The following is a 21,690-nucleotide window of genomic DNA, read 5'->3' as shown; positions in this document are numbered from 1 at the left end:
AACATCATTAGCCCACGCCTCTCTGACTCTCAAACAGTGGCATCACTAGGGTTGGTGTCACCCGGTGTGGTAAAACATGGTGTCACCCCCCCTCTGTCTAGGCTGCCCAGCACCAAGCAGGCAGCGCACAGGCACGGGGCACACCCCAAACCAGCCCCTGTAAATGATAGTATAGGGCAGTATAGTGGCAGGTTGGTGTAGTGGGGTGGTATAGGACAGGTTAAGGTGGTATAGGGCATGTTGGGGTGATATAGGGTAGTTTGGGGTGGTATAGGGAAAGTTAGGGTTGCATAGGGTAGGTTGGGGTGGTACAGGGCAAGTTAGGGTGGCATTGGGCAGGTTGGGGTGGTATAGGGCAGATTGGGGTGGCACAGGGGAAAGTTTGGGGTGGCACAGGGGAAAGTTTGGGGTGGCATGGGAAAGTTTGGGGTGGTACAGGGCAGGCTGGGGTGGTACAGGGCAGGCACAGAGCAGGCTGGGGTGGTACAGGGCAGGCTGGGAATGTCAGTTAAAAAAAAAAAACACCCCTAGCGGACCGCACCCCCCTTGTGACGCCTCTGCTCTCAAAGCCAATCCGAGCAGGCTGTATGTAGCCTCGGATTGGCAGAGGGTGTTACTCCAATCCGAGCAGGCTCTGTATTCATTTGAATACATCGCTCACCCGGATTGGATAAGCGGTATGTAGCCGAAGCTACATACATTATTACCGCACATCCAGCAGGCATACGAGCAGCTGACCCGGCGTATAAGACGACCCCGGCTTTTTGGCCAGTTTTTTTTAAGTGTAAAAGGTAGTCTTATACGCCAGCAAATACAGTAATTATTTTGACTCATTGTGCATATACCGTATTTATTGGGGTATAGCGCGCGCCCGCGTATAGCGCGCACCCCTAAAGTTGCCCCGAAATTCCTTAGTTATATGATTTTATTACTTAGTTTTGGTGTCTTGCCCAGCGTCCATCGTCCGGTCCGGCGTCCGTCTGCGGCCTCGGTGGTGTCCTCCCGGCTTCTCCAGCGCGCGCCTCAAGTCGAGTCCCCGCTTCCCGCGCTCAGTTCGAAAGCCTCCGCCGACATATACCGAGTGCAGTACACTCGGCAAGGTTTGGCTTCGCTCCTGCTCACGCTCTGTGGCGTTTATGCGTGAGCACGAGCGAAGCCGAACCTGGCCGAATGTACTGCACTCGGTATATGTCGGCGCAGGAATTCAAACTGAGCGCAGGAAGCGTATATCGCGCACCCACGATTTTCCCCTTATTTTAAGGGGAAAAAAGTGCGCGATATACGCCGATAAATACGGTACATTTTTTTTTTACACTTTATTGCCATCACAAGGGTGCTATTAAGCCCACTATGTGATAGCATGGACAGGTACTCTTTATGGATACAATAGGGGTCTATCAGACCTACAATGTCTCCCCTGTCCACCAATGCAGCTATTCAAACACAGATTGTGATTAAATCAAAATATATTATTCGAAACCCCCATGCATGGATATTGTATGTATGAAGAAGAAAAACAAAATTGTCTCCAAAGGCACATCAGATTCAAATGATCTTTATTGGCACTGGAAGAATAGAACAAGGTCAGATCACAATGAAAAAAAAAAAAAAAAAAAAAAACTAAAACATCACAAAACATTTTAAACAGGCAATCCGCACTTTAGTTTAGTTAGAAAGGAGCTGATTAAAAAAAAAAAAAAAAAAAAAGGAAGAAGGAAGAAGAAGTTTCCCCTATGAGCTGTTATAATTCTCGTCAATATAATTTACAGCAATAGACTATAGTTTAGAAATAAAATATTAACACTTTTAAACTTGGGGAAAAAAAATAATAATAATCTTAAAGCCATAAATGATGGCATTAATGAGTAAATACCAGTCAAATAAAAAACACTAGAAATAGGACTAATACTGATAAGCTCGTTGAGCGTTACTTTTATTTCAAAATAACTTTTTTTTTCTTATAATACAGTATACGTTTTTTTTTTTCTTCCTGAAGGCAGTACACCTTTTTTCCTCTCTAATAATTACTAAACTGTGCATAGCTAGAAAAAAAAAACAAATACTTATAGCATCAAATGTCAAAGAAAATATATATATATAATACTGGTGGAGGGAGAGGACAGGGGATGCCAGCATGGGACTCTAACCACCAAGGGTTGAAATGCGCTATCCAGCAGCAATGGAGATTTTATTTAGGTTGGTTCCCCCGATGACCATCAGCAGCAAAAGTAGGATTAAAGGGGTTGTAAAGGTTTGTTTATTTTCTGAATGGGTTCCTTTAGGCTAGTGCATTGTTGGTTCACTTATCTTTTCCTTCCATTTTCCTTCTAAATGTTTTTTTTTTCTTTGTCTGAATTTCTCACTTCCTGTTCCTCTTCAGTAAGCTTGCCCCCATCATCCGAGCCGTTCTGGCTGGGGGTTAGTCAGCGTGATCGCCCCCTCCTTTGGAACTACATCCCTGCGTGGAGACGCTGTGAACATTCATGTAGTCCCAAGGGTGGGGGGCGAGCACGCTGACTAACCCCCAAGCCACAATGGCTCAGATGATGGGGGTGTAGTGTCACAGTTTGCTGCCTATCCTAGAATGCTGCGGAAGTCACGTGGCGGCCAACTGCGCATGCGCGATGCGTGCCAATGGATTTTCGACAGTACACACCAGCGAACCCGGCATTCAGGGCGACGTGGATTTAGAGGAAAGTGGCCAGTTGGCCTCATGTCCTCGCTTCGCTCAGACGGCTCGCTCGGCCTCCTGGCTCTTTTTTTAACATCCTCCAATCCACGGGTATGTTAAGGAAAGAGCCTGGATGCCGACCGAGGTTTCACTGGTGTGCACTGTCGTGAATGCATTGGAACGCACCGCATTTGTGTTTGGAACGCATCGCGCATGCGTAGTTGGCCGCCACGTGACTTCCGGAGCATTCTAGTATAGGCAGCAAACTGTGACAATACAGGGGCAAGCTTAATGAGGAGAAATGGGAAGTAACAAAGAAAAAAAAAAACATTTAGAAGGCAAATCGTAGAAAAAAAGGTAAGTGAACCAACAATGCACTAGCTTAAAGGAACCTATTTAGAAAATTAAAAAAACAAACCTTTACAACCCCTTTAATGTTTGCTGGGTCTAGCTTATTTACCTCTAGTTCTTATTATACTACATCTGGAGGGCCGTTGAGGATGCCACCATCATTCAGCGTTGACAAAACTGAGGCAAAAGGAAAAAAAAGTAGCCAATGCTTTATGAAGGCCAAACACAATTCTTATGGGCTTTTTTGTTAATTTCCCTGGGATCCTCTCAGTAGAGGCCATTGAAGCTGCCGAAGCTTGGTCGTCAAGCTCAACCATTAAATTAATTGTGGATAAAATTGGGACAACGGCAAGAAAAAAGGTGTCCAAAGTATTTCTGTGGCCAAACAATTGACCCCCCCCCCCCCCCCAAAACCAGCCGGCTACCTTTAATCTTCCTATTGTCTCCATTTTATCAACAATAAACCAGAATGTATTATTGAGATTACCAGCTGGCGCTGTCCGATTTCCCTTGGATCTTTTCAGTAAAGGCCATTGCCCGTTTTGGGAAAGCTGGGGCTCAATCTGTGGTACAGCTGCCGGGGTCATTAGGTTCAATCAATGCTCCGTGACTGACAGACAGACAAGATCTGAGTGCAGCACTTTAGATCCACCTTTACTTGAGCTTTGATCTTCTGGCTCAGCTGGTGAGAATTCAGTAATAGGGGGTGGCTCAACCTCATCTATTCAAAAATGTGCTTGTACCCTTTTAGAGAAGATTAGATGCGAGAAGATTGTGGTGTTTATTTTCCCCTTCCCTCTTGTCATCCATTCCCAGAATGCCTTGTATTGTCTGAAAAGAAAACAAGACACCCAATCACCACTGTATGAGCAGTGGAACGCACGGAAGCTGAGCCAAAAATCAAAGCCAACAGTGGCATCCGGTATAATACAAATAAGGTTTCTAGCAGCCCCAACGGCCCTCCAGACATAGTATACCAAGACTTAGAAGTAGCCAAATTGGACCCAACAAATATTTATTTATTTTTTTCTTCCCTGGAGTTCCACCTAACAGACAGGTTCAATTTAGAATAAAGACTCCCCAGCCCCGCTCCCCTCTTTGACCCCCTTTTCTATTCTAAGATTCTCCCACTCTTCTTACCTCCCTTTGATGGCCCGACGCTTCCCACGCAGTAACTTCCCAAGAGATTTTAATGGGATTAACGATATGTGTCTGGGACATTCAAGTGTGAGAAGTTACTGCCCAGCAACCACAAAAGATGTTTGCACTGAGGCTGTAATATCACGGTAGACCACCGGCCATCGGAAAATAATAGGATTTTTTGTACTCACCGTAAAATCCTTTTCTTTGTCGTCCATGGACGGACACAGCCTCTTCATTCATGACAAGTGGGTTATGTTCCCTGTTTACAGGAGAGGCTGTAAACAGGGAACATAACCCACATGTCAAGACTTAAGGAGCTGTGTCCGTCCATGGACGATAAGAGAAAATAGGATTTTTTGTACTCACCGTAAAATCCTTTTCTCTGACGTCCATAGCTCCTTAAGTCTTGACAAGTGGGTTATGTTCCTTGTTTACAGCCTCTCCTGTAAACAGGGAACATAACCCACTTGTCATGAATGAAGAGGCTGTGTCCGTCCATGGACGACAAGAGAAAATACGTTTGGGTGGGCGGTGGTATAGCTTAGACTAGCTTAAGGGGCTAGGGAGATGTTCTGTTAAAGTGAACCTGTCCCATAAAGTGATAACGACACTTTGCCCATTAAGGTGCTCAAACCTAAAGACTGACCATCGCATAATGGGAGGTGGTCAATGCTCCCCCATATCCGGAATCATTGTATATTTTTCAGTGGCAGACATGGAAGAAGGATCGCTGCAGAGATGAGTAGCGGTGGGTTGGGGAGACCTTGGATGGTCAAGACAGGGTCTTTTTAAGGACACATTCACACCACAATGCATGCCATACACACACAGTTGGGGCCAAACAGGGCCACTTATTCAAGGCAACATAGTGTTCAACCTGTGTGGCCCTGAAATGTCAGATTTACTATACTTGGAGCTGAACTCCATGAATCGGACAAACTCTACCCTTGCGGTTTGGAGTACTTGCCTTACTTTTGGCTCTGGCAGGCTGCCTCAATCCATGTGATGGGTCCAGCATTGTTGTCCCTCTAAGCCGCTCTCCCCGCTCACATCCTCAATTACAATGCAAGTTAAATAGACCTGCACTACAAGTAATGAAGCCAAGGAACCACCTACAGTTTAAGCTTGAGGGCAATGCTGGAGCCTGCCAGAGCCAGGGATAAAGGCAAGTACTACACCACATCACTGCACCTCTAGACTAAACAAGCAGTTAACCCTTCCGGTGCAGGGTGGGGGCCCTCAACAAGGGTGGATCCAATTTCCAAAATTCTCAAATAAGGAATTATGATCTTTAAATCGAGTGACGGTGCTTCTTCATCACTTTATTAGTGTGAGAACGTGCACTCAAGGGTGTGAATGGGCCCCATTAAAGAAAATTACGTTTCGAAGGGCCACTCCTTACAATGAAGTGCAAGGACCTAATTTTTTGTGTTGACCAATATTTTTCAAAAGGTGAAAACGGAATGTGCCATCTTTGATGCCACCTGCGTTTCAGTATGAATGGGCCCCAAGGAAAGCAACAAAAAAAGGAAGGAAAGAGTTACAACCCTTTACAAGCAAATGAGGACCTATTCCTGGGTGTGTTGACCGCCAATTTTGGGGACCTAAAACGGATTGCGACTAAACTAGCAAGTGCGTGCTTTGATGCGAATGGCGTTAGGGTGTGAATGAGCCCCAAGGAAAGAAAAAAAAAAGGAAGAAGGCTGGAAGGAGATCATTTCCACCCTTTTCAAGCAAATCGAAGGACCTATTCTATATGTGATGAGCGCCAATTTTCGGATTGTCAAAGAGAATGTGCCTCAACTAGCAAAGGTGGGTACCTTGATGCCCACTGTGTTACAGGGTGAATGAGCTCCAAGGACAGAAAATAAAATGATGGAAGGAGATCATTACCATCCTTTTCTAGCAAGTCTAAGCACCAAATTCTGTGTGTGATGCCAATTTTCTGATTGTTAAAGAGAATGTGCCTTAACTAGCAAAGGTGGGTACCTTGATGCCCACTGCGTTACAGTGCGAATGAGCTCGAAGGACAGAAAATAAAATGATGGAAGGAGATCATTACCATCCTAGCAAGTCTAAGGACCAAATTCTGTGTGTGATGCCAATTTTCTGATTGTTAAAAAGAATGTGCCTTAACTAGCAAAGGTGGGTGCCTTGATGTGAATTGTGTTATCGTGTAAATTGGAAATGTGTTCCAAGATGAAAAATAAAAAGAAGAGTGTTACAAGTGCAAGGACCTAATTTTTTTTAAATCGACATCCAACCATCGAAAGGTGAAAATGAATGTGCCTCAACTAGCAAAAGTGGGTTCCTTGGTGCCAACTGCATTGCAGCGTAAATGAGCCCAGAGGAAAGAAGCCACCCTTTTCAAGAAAATCGAAGGACCTGTTGCTCTGTGTGTGCTGACCAGCAATTTTCAAATTGTTAAAAAGGGAATGTGCCTCAACTAGCAAAAGGTGGGCGCCTTGATGCGAATTGTGCCAAGCACAGTTTGCATCAAAAACGATGGAAGAAGAGCATTACCACCCTTTTCTAGCAAGTCTAAGGCCCCGTACACACGAGAGGATCGATCCGCTGAAATTGATCCGTGGATCGGTTTCAGCGGATAGATCCGCTGGTGTGTACGATCCAGCGGATATTTATCCGCGGATATATTTCGGGCTGACCGATTTCCAGCGGATAAAAATTTCTTAGCATGCTAAGAAATCTATCCGCTGGAATCGGCTCCAGCGGATCGATCCGGTGGTCTGTACAGACTCACCGGATTCGATCCGTCCGAACCCATCCCTCGCATGCGTCGTAATGATTTGACGCATGCGTGGAATTCCTTATATGACAGCGTCGCGCACGTCGCCGCGTCATCATCGAGGCGACGGCGCAACACGTCATCGCGATGGGAATTCGGCGCGGATTTCGATCCGATGGTGTGTACACTCCATCGGATCAAAATCCTCAGAGGATTTATCCGCGAAAACGGTCCGGAGGACCGTATCCGCGGATAAATCCTATTGTGTGTACTAGGCATAAGGATCCATTTGGAGTGTGCTGACTGTCAATTTCCAGTTTGTTAAAAGGAATGCGCCTTAACTAGCAAAAGTGGGTGCCTTGACGCTAACTGTTATCGCATGAATGAGCCCCAAGGAAGAAAAAAAAAAGAAAAAGGAGAGCATTATAACCCTTTACAAGTGCAAGGACCTGATTTTTGTGTTGCCATCCAATGGGAAGAAGGTGAAATGGAATATGGCACAACTAGTAAACATGCGCGACTTGACGCAAACTGCATTCTGGTGTGAACGGCCCCTAATCAAGAAGGCAAAGGAGCATTTTATCCCTGCCGTATGGCAACGTAAGGCACACAATAAGTCATCTTAGGCACAACTGGTCATCAGATAGGTAAGGGGTATAAACCTTTAAATAGCTGCTTCTAGTCATTTTCTCAATAGAACGTTAAAAAAATGGTAGAAAACGTACATAACTGATTATATAATATCGCTCCTCTATCTTCTACACGTGTAACAAAACCCGTTCCAAGTATTCCCATATACAAAGGATGGAAGAAAACCAATGGAATGTACGGCAAACGTCGGCTCATCTCACCAGAGACGATGCAGTTCCATTAATCCAGTGCAAGCAATAGACAAAAATCATTTCCTAAAATCGCGCCAATATGAACATATAAGGCATTTAAATCTCCATTGTTATTATAGAAAACTGGGGGGTGGGGGAATAAGGCATTTTAATCTTCAAAACTGCTGGAGCATTTTTTTTTCTGTAGCTGCCGGTTTAAATGTCCTCAGACCAGAAAACATGACTTGGATGGGACATCGGCCAGGCTACAGACCTTACTGATTGTACGGCTTCGGACTCTGACTCATAGTGGTACAGAAAGTTCCAGCTGAGCCAATGGAAAAGGAAGGAGGCAACATTTTTTTTTTTTATTACATGTACAAGGTATACGTGCGTTACAGGGCTTCAAATTCGTCTATGCGTTGCTTGGTGTTGCCTTGGCGGATCTGGCGGAGGGTCTTGTACTTGTCCCTACCGGCGATCACGTTTTCGTTGTGCAGTATGTCGTTGACGGTCTTCTTGGTCTCGTCTCTCGCGACGGCTAGTTCTGAGCTCAAGAGCTAGGCAGAAACCGCAAAAAAAAATTAATTTGATGGTGCTACATTATATCTCTATCTACACAGTGGGTAAAATAAGTATTGAACACCATTTTTCTAGGTAAATATATTTCTAAAAAGGCGCTACTGACATGAAATTTTCACATGTTGGTACCAAACCATGCAATCCCTTCATACAAAGACACCAAAACAAAAGAAGTTCAGAAATAAAGTTCTGTGTAATAAAATGGAATGTCGCAGGGAAAAAAGTATTGAACCTGCTAACTGAAATGTATTTAATACTTGGTACAAAATCCTTTGTTGGTAATGACGGCTTCCAGACGCCTCCTGTATGGAGGAACGAGTCGCATGCGTTGCTCAGGTGTGATTTCGGCCCATTCTCCCACACAAACGGTCTTGAAGGTCCTGTGGGCCTCTTCCATGGACTCTGATCTATATTTATTTTAGGGTTGTCCCGATACCACTTTATTGAGACCAAGTACCGATACTTTTTTTCAAGTACTCGCCGATACCGATTCTTTTTTTTAATGTCATGTAACTGTGGCTTTTTTATATATATATATATATATATATATATATATATATATATATATATATATATATATATATATATATTATTTACATTTTATTTTTTTTAATTATTTATTGCAATTTTTTTTTTCTTTTATCAGCCCTGTTGGGGGGGCCTTGGTGACATATCAGGGGTCCTTACAGACCTCTGACATCTCCCCTCTGAGACAGGGAAAGGGACTAGGGATACAGATTCCCTAGTCCCTTTCTCAGCAGCCTCAGCTGCGCTGAAAATGAATGGAGAGAAGACAGCCGCTTCTCTTCATTCATAAACTGAAACATTGTAATCACAGTTTACTATGTTTCAGTTATGTGAATGGACAGAGTCAGTAATCACTGACTCTGTACATTCGGAACAGTAAGAAGCCGGATTTACCGGCTCCTACCTCCCCTCTCCATTCTGACAGTTCCAGGGGGTGGAGGAGGAGTACTGAGGGGGAGACTCAAACGCCGAGGGGGACACGGAGGGAGACGCAAACGCCGAGGGGGACACGGAGGGAGAGAGACTGCAGCAAGTACTCGGGCAAATGCTTGGTATCTGTCCCGATACTAGTATCGGTATCGGGACAACCCTAATAAAGTACAACCCTTAACCACATAGCGCACATGTGCGGCGGGCTTTTGGCGCCCACACACTGTACATACAAGTCTATGGGCGGCAGAGCTTTCTGCGCGCTCCCAAGCACCCGAACTGTCAAGAAGAGCTCTCAATCCTTGCGAATGATCCGCGGTATGTGACCACTGTGATGGCCGTCAGGCAATACAGCCCCGGGGCTTAGACATAAATACAGGTAAACTATCCTATAAAAGTCAAGGAGGATTACCTTCAGGTGTTTCTGGACCCTTTCATTCTTCTCGGCCTCCGTGGTGCGATCCTCCTCGCTCCTATCTTTGATCATGGCCTCTGCTTTCAGGTCTGCGCTGGCCTCCGCTCCGTTCTCATCCTGATCATCGTCCTGTTCGTTCTCCGCGTGGACCGGCTCCTGGACGTGGGGAGTGCTCATCACCAGCTTCAGCTCTTCTTTGGTCTTCTCCAAGTCAAGCTGCACATTCTGGGCCTGCAGGGGAGCAAAAATCCAAATGAATGAAAGGGGTGGGGGACAGAGACAGTCAAGCTTGGGAGGAGGGGGTACAGGGCTAGATGATGCTGGATGCCCTCCAGCCAGGAATGAGGTGGGCTCGATCTGACTTGCTGCAGCTTCTAATGCACACTGTGAGAAGCTCACACTGTGCAGTGAAATCAGAGTACAAGAGAGGAGCCTGTGTGATTGAAGGCTGGAGGGCAGATTTAGGTAGATCCTTACCTTCTGTTGCCATTGCTCGGCTTCATTTTCTTTCTTCTGCCTGGACAGTTCTAGCTGATTGATGGTGCTTGTCAGCTCAGCCAGCTCTGCAGACTGGAAAGAAAATTACAATCAGTGTTAATATACAGATATCATAAATACATAACTCCTCCCATCAGGGCCGATCTTTTGTTTGTATTGTTGCCAATCGTTTACAGTTCTGGTTGCAATACCCACCATCTCCGACGCAGTCCCTGCAGTTAGTAGGCCCGCTCTCCACCACTAGATGGTGCCGCTCTAGTAGGCCCGCTCTCCACCACTAGATGGTGCCGCTCTAGTAGGCCCGCTCTCCACCACTAGATGGTGCCGCTCTAGTAGGCCCGCTCTCCACCACTAGATGGTGCCGCTCTAGTAGGCCCGCTCTCCACCACTAGATGGTGCCGCTCTAGTAGGCCCGCTCTCCACCACTAGATGGTGCCGCTCTAGTAGGCCCGCTCTCCACCACTAGATGGTGCCGCACTAGTAGGCACCCTCTCCACCACTAGATGGTGCTGCTCTTGTAGGCCCGCTCTCCACCACTAGATGGTGCTGCTCTTGTAGGCGCGCTCTTCACCACTAGATGGTGCTGCTCTAGTAAGCTCTCTCCACCACTAGATGGTGCTGCTCTAGTAGGCCCGCTCTCCACCACTAGATGGTGCTGCTCTAGTAGGCCCGCTCGCCACCACTAGATGGTGCTGCTCTAGTAGAAGCGCTCCACCACTAGATGGTGCTGCTCTAGTAAGCGCTCTCCACCACTAGATGGTGCTGCTCTAGTAGGCGCGCTCTCCACCACTAGATGGTGCTGCTCTAGTAGGCACACTCTCCACCACTAGATGGTGCCGCTCTAGTAGGCACACTCTCCACCACTAGATGGTGCCGCTCTAGTAGGCACACTCTCCACCACTAGATGGTGCCGCTCTAGTAGGCACACTCTCCACCACTAGATGGTGCCGCTCTAGTAGGCACACTCTCCACCACTAGATGGTGCTGCTCTTGTAGGCCCGCTCTCCACCACTAGATGGTGCTGCTCTTGTAGGCGCGCTCTTCACCACTAGATGGTGCTGCTCTAGTAAGCTCTCTCCACCACTAGATGGTGCTGCTCTAGTAGGCCCGCTCTCCACCACTAGATGGTGCTGCTCTAGTAGGCCCGCTCGCCACCACTAGATGGTGCTGCTCTAGTAGAAGCGCTCCACCACTAGATGGTGCTGCTCTAGTAAGCGCTCTCCACCACTAGATGGTGCTGCTCTAGTAGGCGCGCTCTCCACCACTAGATGGTGCTGCTCTAGTAGGCACACTCTCCACCACTAGATGGTGCCGCTCTAGTAGGCACACTCTCCACCACTAGATGGTGCCGCTCTAGTAGGCACACTCTCCACCACTAGATGGTGCCGCTCTAGTAGGCACACTCTCCACCACTAGATGGTGCCGCTCTAGTAGGCACACTCTCCACCACTAGATGGTGCCGCTCTAGTAGGCACACTCTCCACCACTAGATGGTGCTGCTCTAGTAGGCACACTCTCCACCACTAGATGGTGCTGCTCTAGTAGGCGCGCTCTCCACCACTAGATGGTGCTGCTCTAGTAGGCGCGCTCTCCACCACTAGATGGTGCTGCTCTAGTAGACACGCTCTCCACCACTAGATGGTGCTGCTCCAGTAAGCTCTCTCCACCACTAGATGGTGCTGCTCCAGTAAGCTCTCTCCACCACTAGATGGTGCTGCACTAGTAGGCCCGCTCTCCACCACTAGATGGTGCTGCTCTAGTAGGCGCCCTCTCCACCACTAGATGGTGCTGCTCTAGTAGGCGCCCTCTCCACCACTAGATAGTGCTGCTCTAGTAGGCGCCCTCTCCACCACTAGATGGTGCTGCTCTAGTAAGCACTCTCCACCACTAGATGGTGCTGCTCTATTGAGTTGAATCAAACACACAGCATCATTAGGCTGGAGTAAGCATAGTAAATACCATCACAGGTGGTCTTACTGGTCATCCACCGGCCGTTGGTGCATACCTACTGGGATTTGTTCTTCCCAGATACAACCAGGATGCAATTCCCCTAGCAGCTAGTTCAACACTAGGACCTCCCTACTTTTTGACATGCTCCTCCCCAATAGGGCTCAGGCTGGAGTTGGGATTCAGGCCCTAGTCACACTTTTGCATCCCTTCGTGTGTTGCATTAAGGTAGCCCCATTTAAAAGGGGTTGTAAAGGTACAATTTTGTTTTCCTAAATAGCTTCCTTTCCCTTAGTGCAGTCCTCCTTCACTTACCTCATCCTTCCATTTTGCTTTTAAATGTCCTTATTTCTTCTGAGAAATCCTCACTTCCTGTTCTTCTGTCTGTAACTCCACACAGTAATGCAAGGCTTTCTCCCTGGTGTGAAGTGTCGCGCTCGCCCCCTCCCTTGGGCTACAGGAGAGTCAGGATGCTCACTAACACACAGCTCCTTTCTCTATCTGCAATGTATAGAGCGTCCTGACTCTCCTGTAGTACAAGGGAGGGGGCGAGCGCGACACTTCACACCAGGGAGAAAGCCTTGCATTACTGGAAGGATGAGGTAAGTAAAGGAGGACTGCACTAAGGTAAAGGAAGATATTTAGAAAAAAAATAAAATAATTGTACCTTTACAACCCCTTTAATAAGGATTCGCAAAGGAATTCTAAGAAAAGCAGCGCACCCTAGTGCTTGTTGCATGCATTGCACTCAGTGTGATAAAAGAGTTCCTGTTGTGTTCTACCCATGCTATGTATTGCATTCCTGCTATTGGTCTCATCTATGCTGACATCTAGTGTTAGATTAGTGCCATAGAAACTTTTTTTGGGGGGGGGGGGGGATTGGTAGGTTCCTTCTGTTTTGTGCTAGGTGGTACAGTCCTAGTTAGTCCCCCGTGTTTCCAGTCCTCATAACAGGCACTAGGCTTGGAGGAACATTGTCTTTTTACACTTAGGCTGGTAATGTACGCCAAAGCTGGCCATGCATTACTAAACAAAAGTAAACTGAGCCAATCCACATCGAATGTGTGGATGGGGGAAATTCTCCCTCGCTGTGTCCTTGTATTCTGACGCTGAGACAATACACTGATAAGCGCTGCAGTCCACCGGCGCCATTGCGCTGATCAAGCAGAGATTCTCCAACAAACCCGTTCATGAAAAGTCGATCCACAGATTGACTTCTTATGAATGGGAACCGCCATACCTGGATCAAAATTTGGCCTGGTTCCTCCTGAACCGGCCACATTTCGATCCATGTACGGCCAGCAAAGGAAGGACAATTGTGTTGGATTCAACTTCCATGGTCTTATATAGCAGAGTTAAGCTGTCTGTGGATAGTGCCGAGTCGGCAGTTGACCATAATAATTTTTTTATCGGCAGTAATATTATTCCCATTCTCTTTATAAAATATATTGGGGATATCTATCCAATCATTATCTTGTATTGATTGCCAGAGCTAGTCATCTCTGAATTACCTATATACAGACTACTGGAACCAGTGGTGGTGTCTATCAGAGTCAGCAGGTCTGATAAGCTTTCCGATTACAGCCTGAGGGCATCAAAATAGTTAACCAAGGTACGCACGGGGTGTGCGTTCCTTGGTTAACACTGACCCGCATCTCAGCCAATCAGGTTCACCGGATCTGGTTACCGGTAACCTGATTGGCTGAAGCAACATCGAGGGATCGTGGAGGAGGATACGAGGACGGCTGACCAAGAAAGGCAAGTGCCAGGTGTGGGGGGGGGGGGGGGGGGGGGGGAGTGGCAGCATTTTAGGGGCAAACTGGCAATTGATGGGCACAGTGGCAGCGTTTGGCATGGGCACAGTGGCGACAATGGCATGGGCACAGTGGCGACAATGGCATGGGCACAGTGGCGACAATGGCATGGGCACAGTGGCGACAATGGCATGGGCACAGTGGCGACAATGGCATGGGCACAGTGGCTGCGTTTGGCATGGGCACAGTGGCTGCGTTTGGCATGGGCACAGTGGCTGCGTTTGGCATGGCACAGTGGCTGCGTTTGGCATGGCACAGTGGCTGCGTTTGGCATGGCACAGTGGCTGCGTTTGGCATGGCACAGTGGCTGCGTTTGGCATGGCACAGTGGCGACAATGGCATGGGCACATTGGCTGCGTTCGTCATGGCACAGTGGCGACAATTGATGGGCACAGTGGATGCGTTTGACATGGCACAGTGGTGACAATTGATGGCACAGTGGCTGCGTTTGATGGCATGGAACAGTGGCGACAATTTTTTTGTTTGTTTGTGCCCCCCAAAAAAATTGTGAGCACCAGCCGCCACTGACTGGAACTAGTCTCTTTGTTGGAAGACATCTTTTTATATCATTATTTTTGGATATCTGTGTATGAGGCGGACTCTACTACAAGGTATTTTGTTTGTTTTGCTATATCCATTTGTGCCTTCTTTTTGTATACAGATCAGTGTTTTTAAGATATGTGCCTTACTGACAGAATTTCAGACAGTGAGATCTGTTTTCTCTTTTGCCATCTTTGAACCTTGAATGTGTCCTGGTGAAGCCCAACGGTGAAACGCGTTGCAGCACAAGGGCTCACTGTATACTCTGTATTATTTTATATGATTTTTAATTCTTTGAATGCTCAATGTATATTATGTACTTTTTTCTACTTCTCCACTGTTTTCTATGCCTATAAAATCCGACCCAGGGTTACTTTTCAAGTACCCCTTCTTTCTTTCTTCACTCAAATCAAGATCTATGAAAATATGGGAATGCATAAAGCGGCACGAATTGGAACCGTCATAAATGGATCGAAATTTCGATCCATGTGCAGTGAGCTCAGGAAGTACAATTGGGCTGGATTCAACTTCCATGTCTTATTGGAGAGTTAAGCTGTCTGTGGATTGTGCCGAGTCAGCAGGTGACCATAATATGAAGAATGAATAAAGCGGCATTTGAAACGGATAGCATTGCAACACACAGAGCAGGAGTTGGTGCCCCTGCGGGTTTTACCATGCCTTGCCGCAAGTATGACTTGGCCCTCAACCTCAGGTGGAGACACAACTTACCAGCTGCTCCTGATTCTTCTGCTGGTCTTGGGACTGTTTCAGAAGGGCCTCCTTGGCATCCTCAGCGGCCTGCCGTTCTCTTGCGAGTCTTTCGGCCTCCTCCTGTGCTCTTCTCCTTTCATCCTCCAGCTCCAGGGCTTTCCGGGTCTGCTCCTCCAACTCTGCGCAACAGGAAACAATCATTTTCAATCTGGAGCTTTTCATTAAGACAATCCCTGGAGATCCTGCCATGAAGGTCCTTGCTCAGGCATTTCCCATTAAAGGGTGACAATACTCTATCCCAGTCTCCTAATTATGCTTCTACTCATGGCTACGGCCTTCCCGTGTAGACTGGCAGACCGGGGGGGGGGGGGGGGGGGCGCGGGGGGTTAAAATCTGTGGTTTTTATTTTTTGTTAAAAAAATACAATTAAAAAAAAAAATACAAACCGTTTTATATTTTGTTATAAAATTTTGAAAACAGGTAATTTTTTTCTCCTTCATTGATGTACGCTGATGAGGCTGCACTGGTGGGCACCGAGAATTGGCACCAATAGGTGGCAGTGATGGGAAATGTTAGGTGGCAGTGATGGGAAATGTTAGGTGGCAGTGATGGGCACTGATCAGCACAGGTAGGTGAGACTGATAGGCAGCACTGCTAGGTGGCACCTACTGGCACCACTGGTGGGCATTGATAGGTGGCAGTGATGGGCACTGTATTGTACTGTGGGCACTGGCAGGCGGTACTGGTGGCTACTAATGAGGCCGATGTGCCTCTTTCACTGGGGACCGATGTCCCTTACACAAGAGCCGGTGATCGGCTGTCAGAACCGGCCCCTTACTCGGATCTGTGATCACCCGAGTCTCAGTGATCACAGCGAGCGGGCAATTGGGGTCCGCGCTGTGGCTGTCATTCAGCGATAGTGCGGACCCCTAGTGGTCAGAGAGGAAGTAAACCCTGATGGATTTTACTTCCTCTTTGTTTCCCTGCAAAGATAAAAGCATAATGGGCTAGTATGCATCACATAGAAGCCCATTATGTGTCACTTACCTGAAACCGAAGCCTGCGATGTCCCCCGATTTCCTCCCCTCCACAAAGTGTCCATCTTTCACCCTCTTCCCTCCGGGTATCGTGGCTCCGCGGCTCTGGCCAATCACAGTGCCGGTGACAGTCACGGCACAACCTCCTTTAGAAACGCCTGCGCAGTTGTCTACAGCGTATGCGCCGTACACATCGGCGCCCGTCTCTTTTGCAAATAGCTCCTAAACCATGGAGGTGTAGGAGATATTTCGAGCACCTACAGGTAAATCTTTATCTAGGCTTACCTGTAGGTAAAAAGCGGTTGTAAAGGGTTTACAACCACTTTAAATGCAGCAGAGAAAAATCTGGTTCCATCCACAGCCAGACGGGGCTGTGCTGTTGGGCAGAGCTGTGTAAATCCCAAAACTGGACGGACATAAACCTCAATTATGGTCTACTGAACCAGAGCAACATTTGACATATTGTCATTAAGAACAATACAGCCTACAGTGGTAATAGGGGAAAGGGATCATTGCAGGTGCCACACGTCCAACAAGACTCATAGGCAACAGTAGTAGTCATGACGAAACGCATTGGGGTCATGGCCTGGATGGATTCGGGGCTGGAGGCGGCTTCCACTACTGTTACCTATGGGTTTTGTGGAATGTACGGAACCTGGAATGTTCCCTTCTCCCAGGGCGGTCTTAATGAGAGGGCACACCTGGGCACTGCCCAGGGGCCCCAGCTGCATGAGGGGGCCTTGTACTTTCCCCAAAGCAGCTGGACCTTGAGCCCACCCTGCCCCGAAATTGGGGGCCCCATGATGGTACTGAGAGTGATGGATACAATCTGCCTCCTACCTTCTTGATGTCTGTTTACTTACATTGTCATCATTGTAGGGGCCCCAGAGCATTACTTTGCCCAGGGGCCCATGATGCTATCAAGACGGCCCTGCCTTCTCCCCTTTTCCACATAGTGAGTTGAGACAAGCTCCTTCCTAGCCTGCACTCCTCAGCGGCCGTTCCTGGACTTGGACGGACAGGAACCTGGAGCGGCACCCCGTGCCCCTTTTCTGTGGGTTCTACGCTGGTAATAGACCAAGTGGTCGGAGGAGATACCTTCTTGGGCTTTTCTGGTCTGATCCTCAATCTGTCGTAGCCTCTCCATCAGTTCCTCCTTTTCACGCTCAATCTTTTCCTTCTCTTTCTCTGCAATTTCTCTCTTTTTCTTCTCGTTCTCCAGCAGGGCTCTGGGAAGAAAGGATGAAAAAAGTGATAAACAACCTTAGTAGAGGAAAACTTCCCTGGACCTATGGAAGAATAGAAAATGACACAAAGGGCTAATGTTCCTGTTGATATAGACACACCCCCAGAACTACATCTCCCAAGAGCCCTTTACCAACGTCCAACAAGACTCATAGGCAACAGTAGTAGTCATGACGAAACGCATTGGGGCAATGGCCTGGGCTGAGGCAGCTTCCACTACTGTTACCTATGGGTTTTGCCCACACTGTGATGGAAACAGACTCTTGGGAGATGTAGTTCTGGGGGTGTGCCTATATCTTGGGAGTGGCAACAGTATTGTTTTGCTGGGATATAATTTAATATATGCATGGAGGGTAAGAGGGCCAGGGTTGGGGGAAAGTTTTGAAATCCAGCCGGCAGGGCCGACAACGCTACTTGAGATTTCACTATGGCAGAGGCATGGTGTTGTCAGCCCAATAGGAAGTTCCCGTTACCTCTCCATCTGTTTCTGGTGCTTCTCTTCCCTCGCTTGAGCTTTCATCTGCTGCACTTCAATGGTGTCCGGCTTCCTGCGGCGCATATACAGCTCGTGGTTGCCCATGCAGAGCGCCAAGATTCTCTTGTTGATGCGTAATCGGGGAGCGTAGAACACAAAGTCCTGAAACAATAAAACATGGGCTTGGGTTTGAAAGATGAACGGGACACCGCCGAGGTGAGAACATTTGGGGACGAGCCTCAAATTTCGTATTCTGCCACCCAATTATCTCAGTCCATTGTCTGGCATAACCGCCCATCACATGGAAATAGACACCCATTTGGTCAGTCTGGGAAAGATACTCCACCAAAATGGTGGAAGAACGTAGAAAGGAGGAGGAGCACCACATAACTACAATGAGGAAAGTGGAAGATGGACCTGAAACCGTAGGGTGACCTCACGGGTATCGCGATCCTAACCACTTCCCGCCCGGCCTATAGCATAATGACGGCCAGGCGGTGGTTCACTTATCCTGACTGAAGCAGAAAAACAGCTGCTGTGCGCCCGTGGGGGGCGCACATCACGGCGATCGCCGGTGCATCAGTCTGACACACCGATCTCGGTAAAGAGCCGACGGAGGCCCTTCACCACGTGATCAGCCGTGTCCAATCACAGATGATCACGATGTAAACAGGAAGAGCCATTGATCGGCTTTTCCTCACTCATGTTTGACAGATGTGAGTAGAGGAGAGCCAATGATCGGCTGCTCTCCTGATGGGGGGGTCTGTGCTGATTGTTTATCAGCGCAGCCCCCCCTTTGGATGCCCGCCCAGGACAACTAGTGTGTCACCAGGGATGGCCAACACACTGGACCACTAGGTATGCCCCCCTAGACCAACAGGGAAATGCCAATCTGTGCAAGACAGCTGCCAACCAGTGCCCACCCAAAATTCCTACCAGTGCCCACCCAAAATTCCTACCAGTGCCACCGGGGGATGCATATCAGTGCCATGTATCAATGTCCATCAGTGCCACCCACAAGTAGCCATCATTGCAGCCTTTCAGTGCCCAGTGCCACCTATCAGTGCCCACCAGTGCTACCCATGAGTGCCCAGTGCCAGATATCAATGCCCGTCAGTGCTGCATATCAGTGCCACCCATCAGTGCTGCCTATCAATGTCCATCAGTGCTGCATATCAGTGCCACCCATCAATGCCACCCATCAGTACCGCCGCCTCATCAGTTCATGGGGGCCGAATACTTTCGCAAGGCACTGTATACATACACATACATAGACACACAAGCTTTGTTACACACTTACCGGCGCCTTCTTGTCGATGGGTTTGATAACAAATTTCTTGTCGTTAAATGAAATATTTCTTATTTCACTCCACGGGAAACCAATCTTGGGTGTCAATCTGAAAAAGAAAAGATTAAAAAAAAATTAAAGGCAAATCTTTGGTTTCCCCACTATACATTTTCAAACTACATACTGGCCGCCCCGTCAGTCTTGCACAGTTGTACCGGCTCCTCTCCTGCACTGAAATAGCCTACTCCGATTTCACTGCACGCTGTGAGCTTCTCACAATGTGCATTAGAAGCTACAGCCAATCAGATGAAATGCATCTAATTTCCAGGCTGGAGGTCCTCTGACGCCATCCCTGGCCCACCCTTTTCATTTACTGGATCTTTTAATCAAATTTGGGGGTCTTCCTGCAAATTCAGCCTGCTTAGAAATGCCCACTTCTCCTGATTGACGCCGACCCATGAAAGCATTTTGATATTTGTAGAACTTCCTCCAAAAGCCAGGAAAATACCCCAATATGGCCACTAGGTGGAGCGAATGATGAACATAGGAATACATATCTTATTTACTATAATCCTCAGCGCCATCTAGTGGTCATAATGCATTCATTTAGTGAACCACTCTACATTAGGGCCCTTTCACACTGATGTGTTTTTGTTGTGCCTTTACCCTGATAAAAGCACAAGAAAGATGCAATACAAATATTTCTCTTTACATCCTATGAAACTCTTCACACCATAGCACTGTAGGTGTATTTTGAAAAAGTCCAGCATGCTACGTCTTTGGTGCGCTGTTTAAAAAGCGCACACAAAAAAAAAAAAACTCACCACCTCTCATTGAAATATAAAAAAAAAAAAACTTATCAAAAACCCACTCATTTGCATTTTTGGCGTGCTTTTTGAGCAACATATCCATGTCTCACAGGTGCATGCTGGGAGAAAGGCAACCAGAAAAAGGCACCAGAGCCTCTGCTTTTAGAAAATATCAAATTATTGGGAGGGTTAAAGCGGGGGTTCACCCAAAAAAAAATTTTTAACATTACATTCAGCCGAGTTGTCAGAATGACAATCGGCTGTTTTTTTTTATGTTATCCCCGTACATACCGTATTTTCACTGCCGCTTCCGGGTATGTCTTCTGTGGGACTGGGCGTTCCTAATTGATTGACAGGCTTCCGACCGTCGCATACAGCGTGTCACGAGTTGCCGAAAGAAGCCGGACTGCAAGTCGGCTCTATACGGCGCCTGCGCACCAACGTTCGGCTTCTTTCGGTAACTCGTGACGCGCTGTATGCGACGGTCGGAAGCATGTCAATCAATTAGGAACTCCCGCAGAAGACATACCCGGAAGCGGCGGTGAAAATACGGTATGTACGGGGATAAAATAAAAAATTAAAAAAACAGCCGATTGTCATTCTGACAACTCGGCTGAATGTAATGTTAAAAAAAAATTTTTTGGGTGAACCCCCGCTACTTAAGATACTTAAGTATCTTTAATTTAAAAAACAAAAAACAAAACAAAAAACAACATACTTGTTTTAACAAGCTAGAAAATGCGAAAACAAAAGAAAAGTTGCCCATGACTACAAAGGGAGAAAGAAAAGTAAAAAGGAAGAAAGAAAATAAAGGAAGAAAGAAAAGGAGAAAGGAAAAACAAAGAAAGAAAGGAGAAAAGAAAGGAAGAAAAAGGAGAAAAGAAAAAGGAGAAAAGAAAGAAAGAAAAAAGAAAGAAAAAAGGAGAAAATAAAAGAAAGAAAAGAAAGAAAAGAAAGAAAGAAGAGAAAAGAAAGAAGAGAAAAGAAAAGGAGAAAAGAAAGGAAGAAAGAAAAAGGAGAAAAGAAAGGAAGAAAGAAAGAAAGAAAAGGAGAAAAGAGAAAGAAAAGAAAGGAAAAAGAAAAAAAGAAAATAAATAGAAAAAGGAAATAGAAAAGAAAAAAGGGAAGGAAAAGGAAAAAAAGAAAGGAAAAAGAGGAAAGGAAAAAAAAAGAAGAAAAGAAAATAAAGAGGAAAGAAAAAGAGAAGAAAGGAAAGAAGAGTTAAAAAAAAAAAAAAAAAGTTGCCCATGACTACAAAGGGAGAAAGAAAAGTAAAAAAGGTAAAGAAAGAAAGAAAGAAAGAAAGAAAAGAAAAAGAAAACAAAAACAAAAAAAGAAAAAAAGAAAACAAAAACAAAAAAAGAAAGAAAGAAAGAAAGAAAGAAAGAAAAAAAGAAAGAAAGAAAGAAAAAAAAAAAAAGAAAGAAAGAAAAGAAAAAAAAAAAGAAAGAAAGAAGAAAAAAAAAAAAAGAAAGAAAGAAAGAAAAAAAAAAAAAGAAAGAAAAGAAAAAAAAAAAAAAAAAAAAAAAAAAAAAAAAAGAAAGAAAGAAAGAAAAAAAAAAAAAAAAAAAGAAGAAAGAAAGAAAGAAAAAAGAAGAAAGAAAGAAAAAAAAGAAAGAAAAGGGAGAAAAAAAAAGAAA

At 46.3% G+C, this 21,690-nt stretch overlaps 1 protein-coding gene across 1 annotated transcript in view; it reads right to left on the bottom strand.

The window, feature by feature from the left end:
- Window positions 1-7,925: 7,925 nt before the first annotated feature.
- LOC120913122 (moesin) overlaps window positions 7,926-21,690 on the bottom strand; it is a 90,948-nt gene continuing 77,183 nt past the window's right edge. Inside the window, exons 7-13 of the mRNA XM_040322841.1 lie at window positions 19,254-19,350; window positions 17,952-18,115; window positions 17,332-17,462; window positions 15,215-15,375; window positions 10,164-10,256; window positions 9,684-9,917; window positions 7,926-8,292 (exon numbers count right to left, since the gene is read on the bottom strand). Coding sequence (XP_040178775.1) covers window positions 8,128-8,292; window positions 9,684-9,917; window positions 10,164-10,256; window positions 15,215-15,375; window positions 17,332-17,462; window positions 17,952-18,115; window positions 19,254-19,350 — 1,045 coding nt within the window. The 3' untranslated portion in view covers window positions 7,926-8,127. The remainder of the gene's footprint in view (window positions 8,293-9,683; window positions 9,918-10,163; window positions 10,257-15,214; window positions 15,376-17,331; window positions 17,463-17,951; window positions 18,116-19,253; window positions 19,351-21,690) is intronic.

Source organism: Rana temporaria, chromosome 9, assembly GCF_905171775.1.
Source record: "Rana temporaria chromosome 9, aRanTem1.1, whole genome shotgun sequence".
In the NCBI taxonomy this organism is placed as follows: domain Eukaryota; kingdom Metazoa; phylum Chordata; class Amphibia; order Anura; family Ranidae; genus Rana; species Rana temporaria.
Note: the sequence above shows the minus strand (reverse complement) of the source record. Positions and strands in the feature narration are given on the sequence as shown.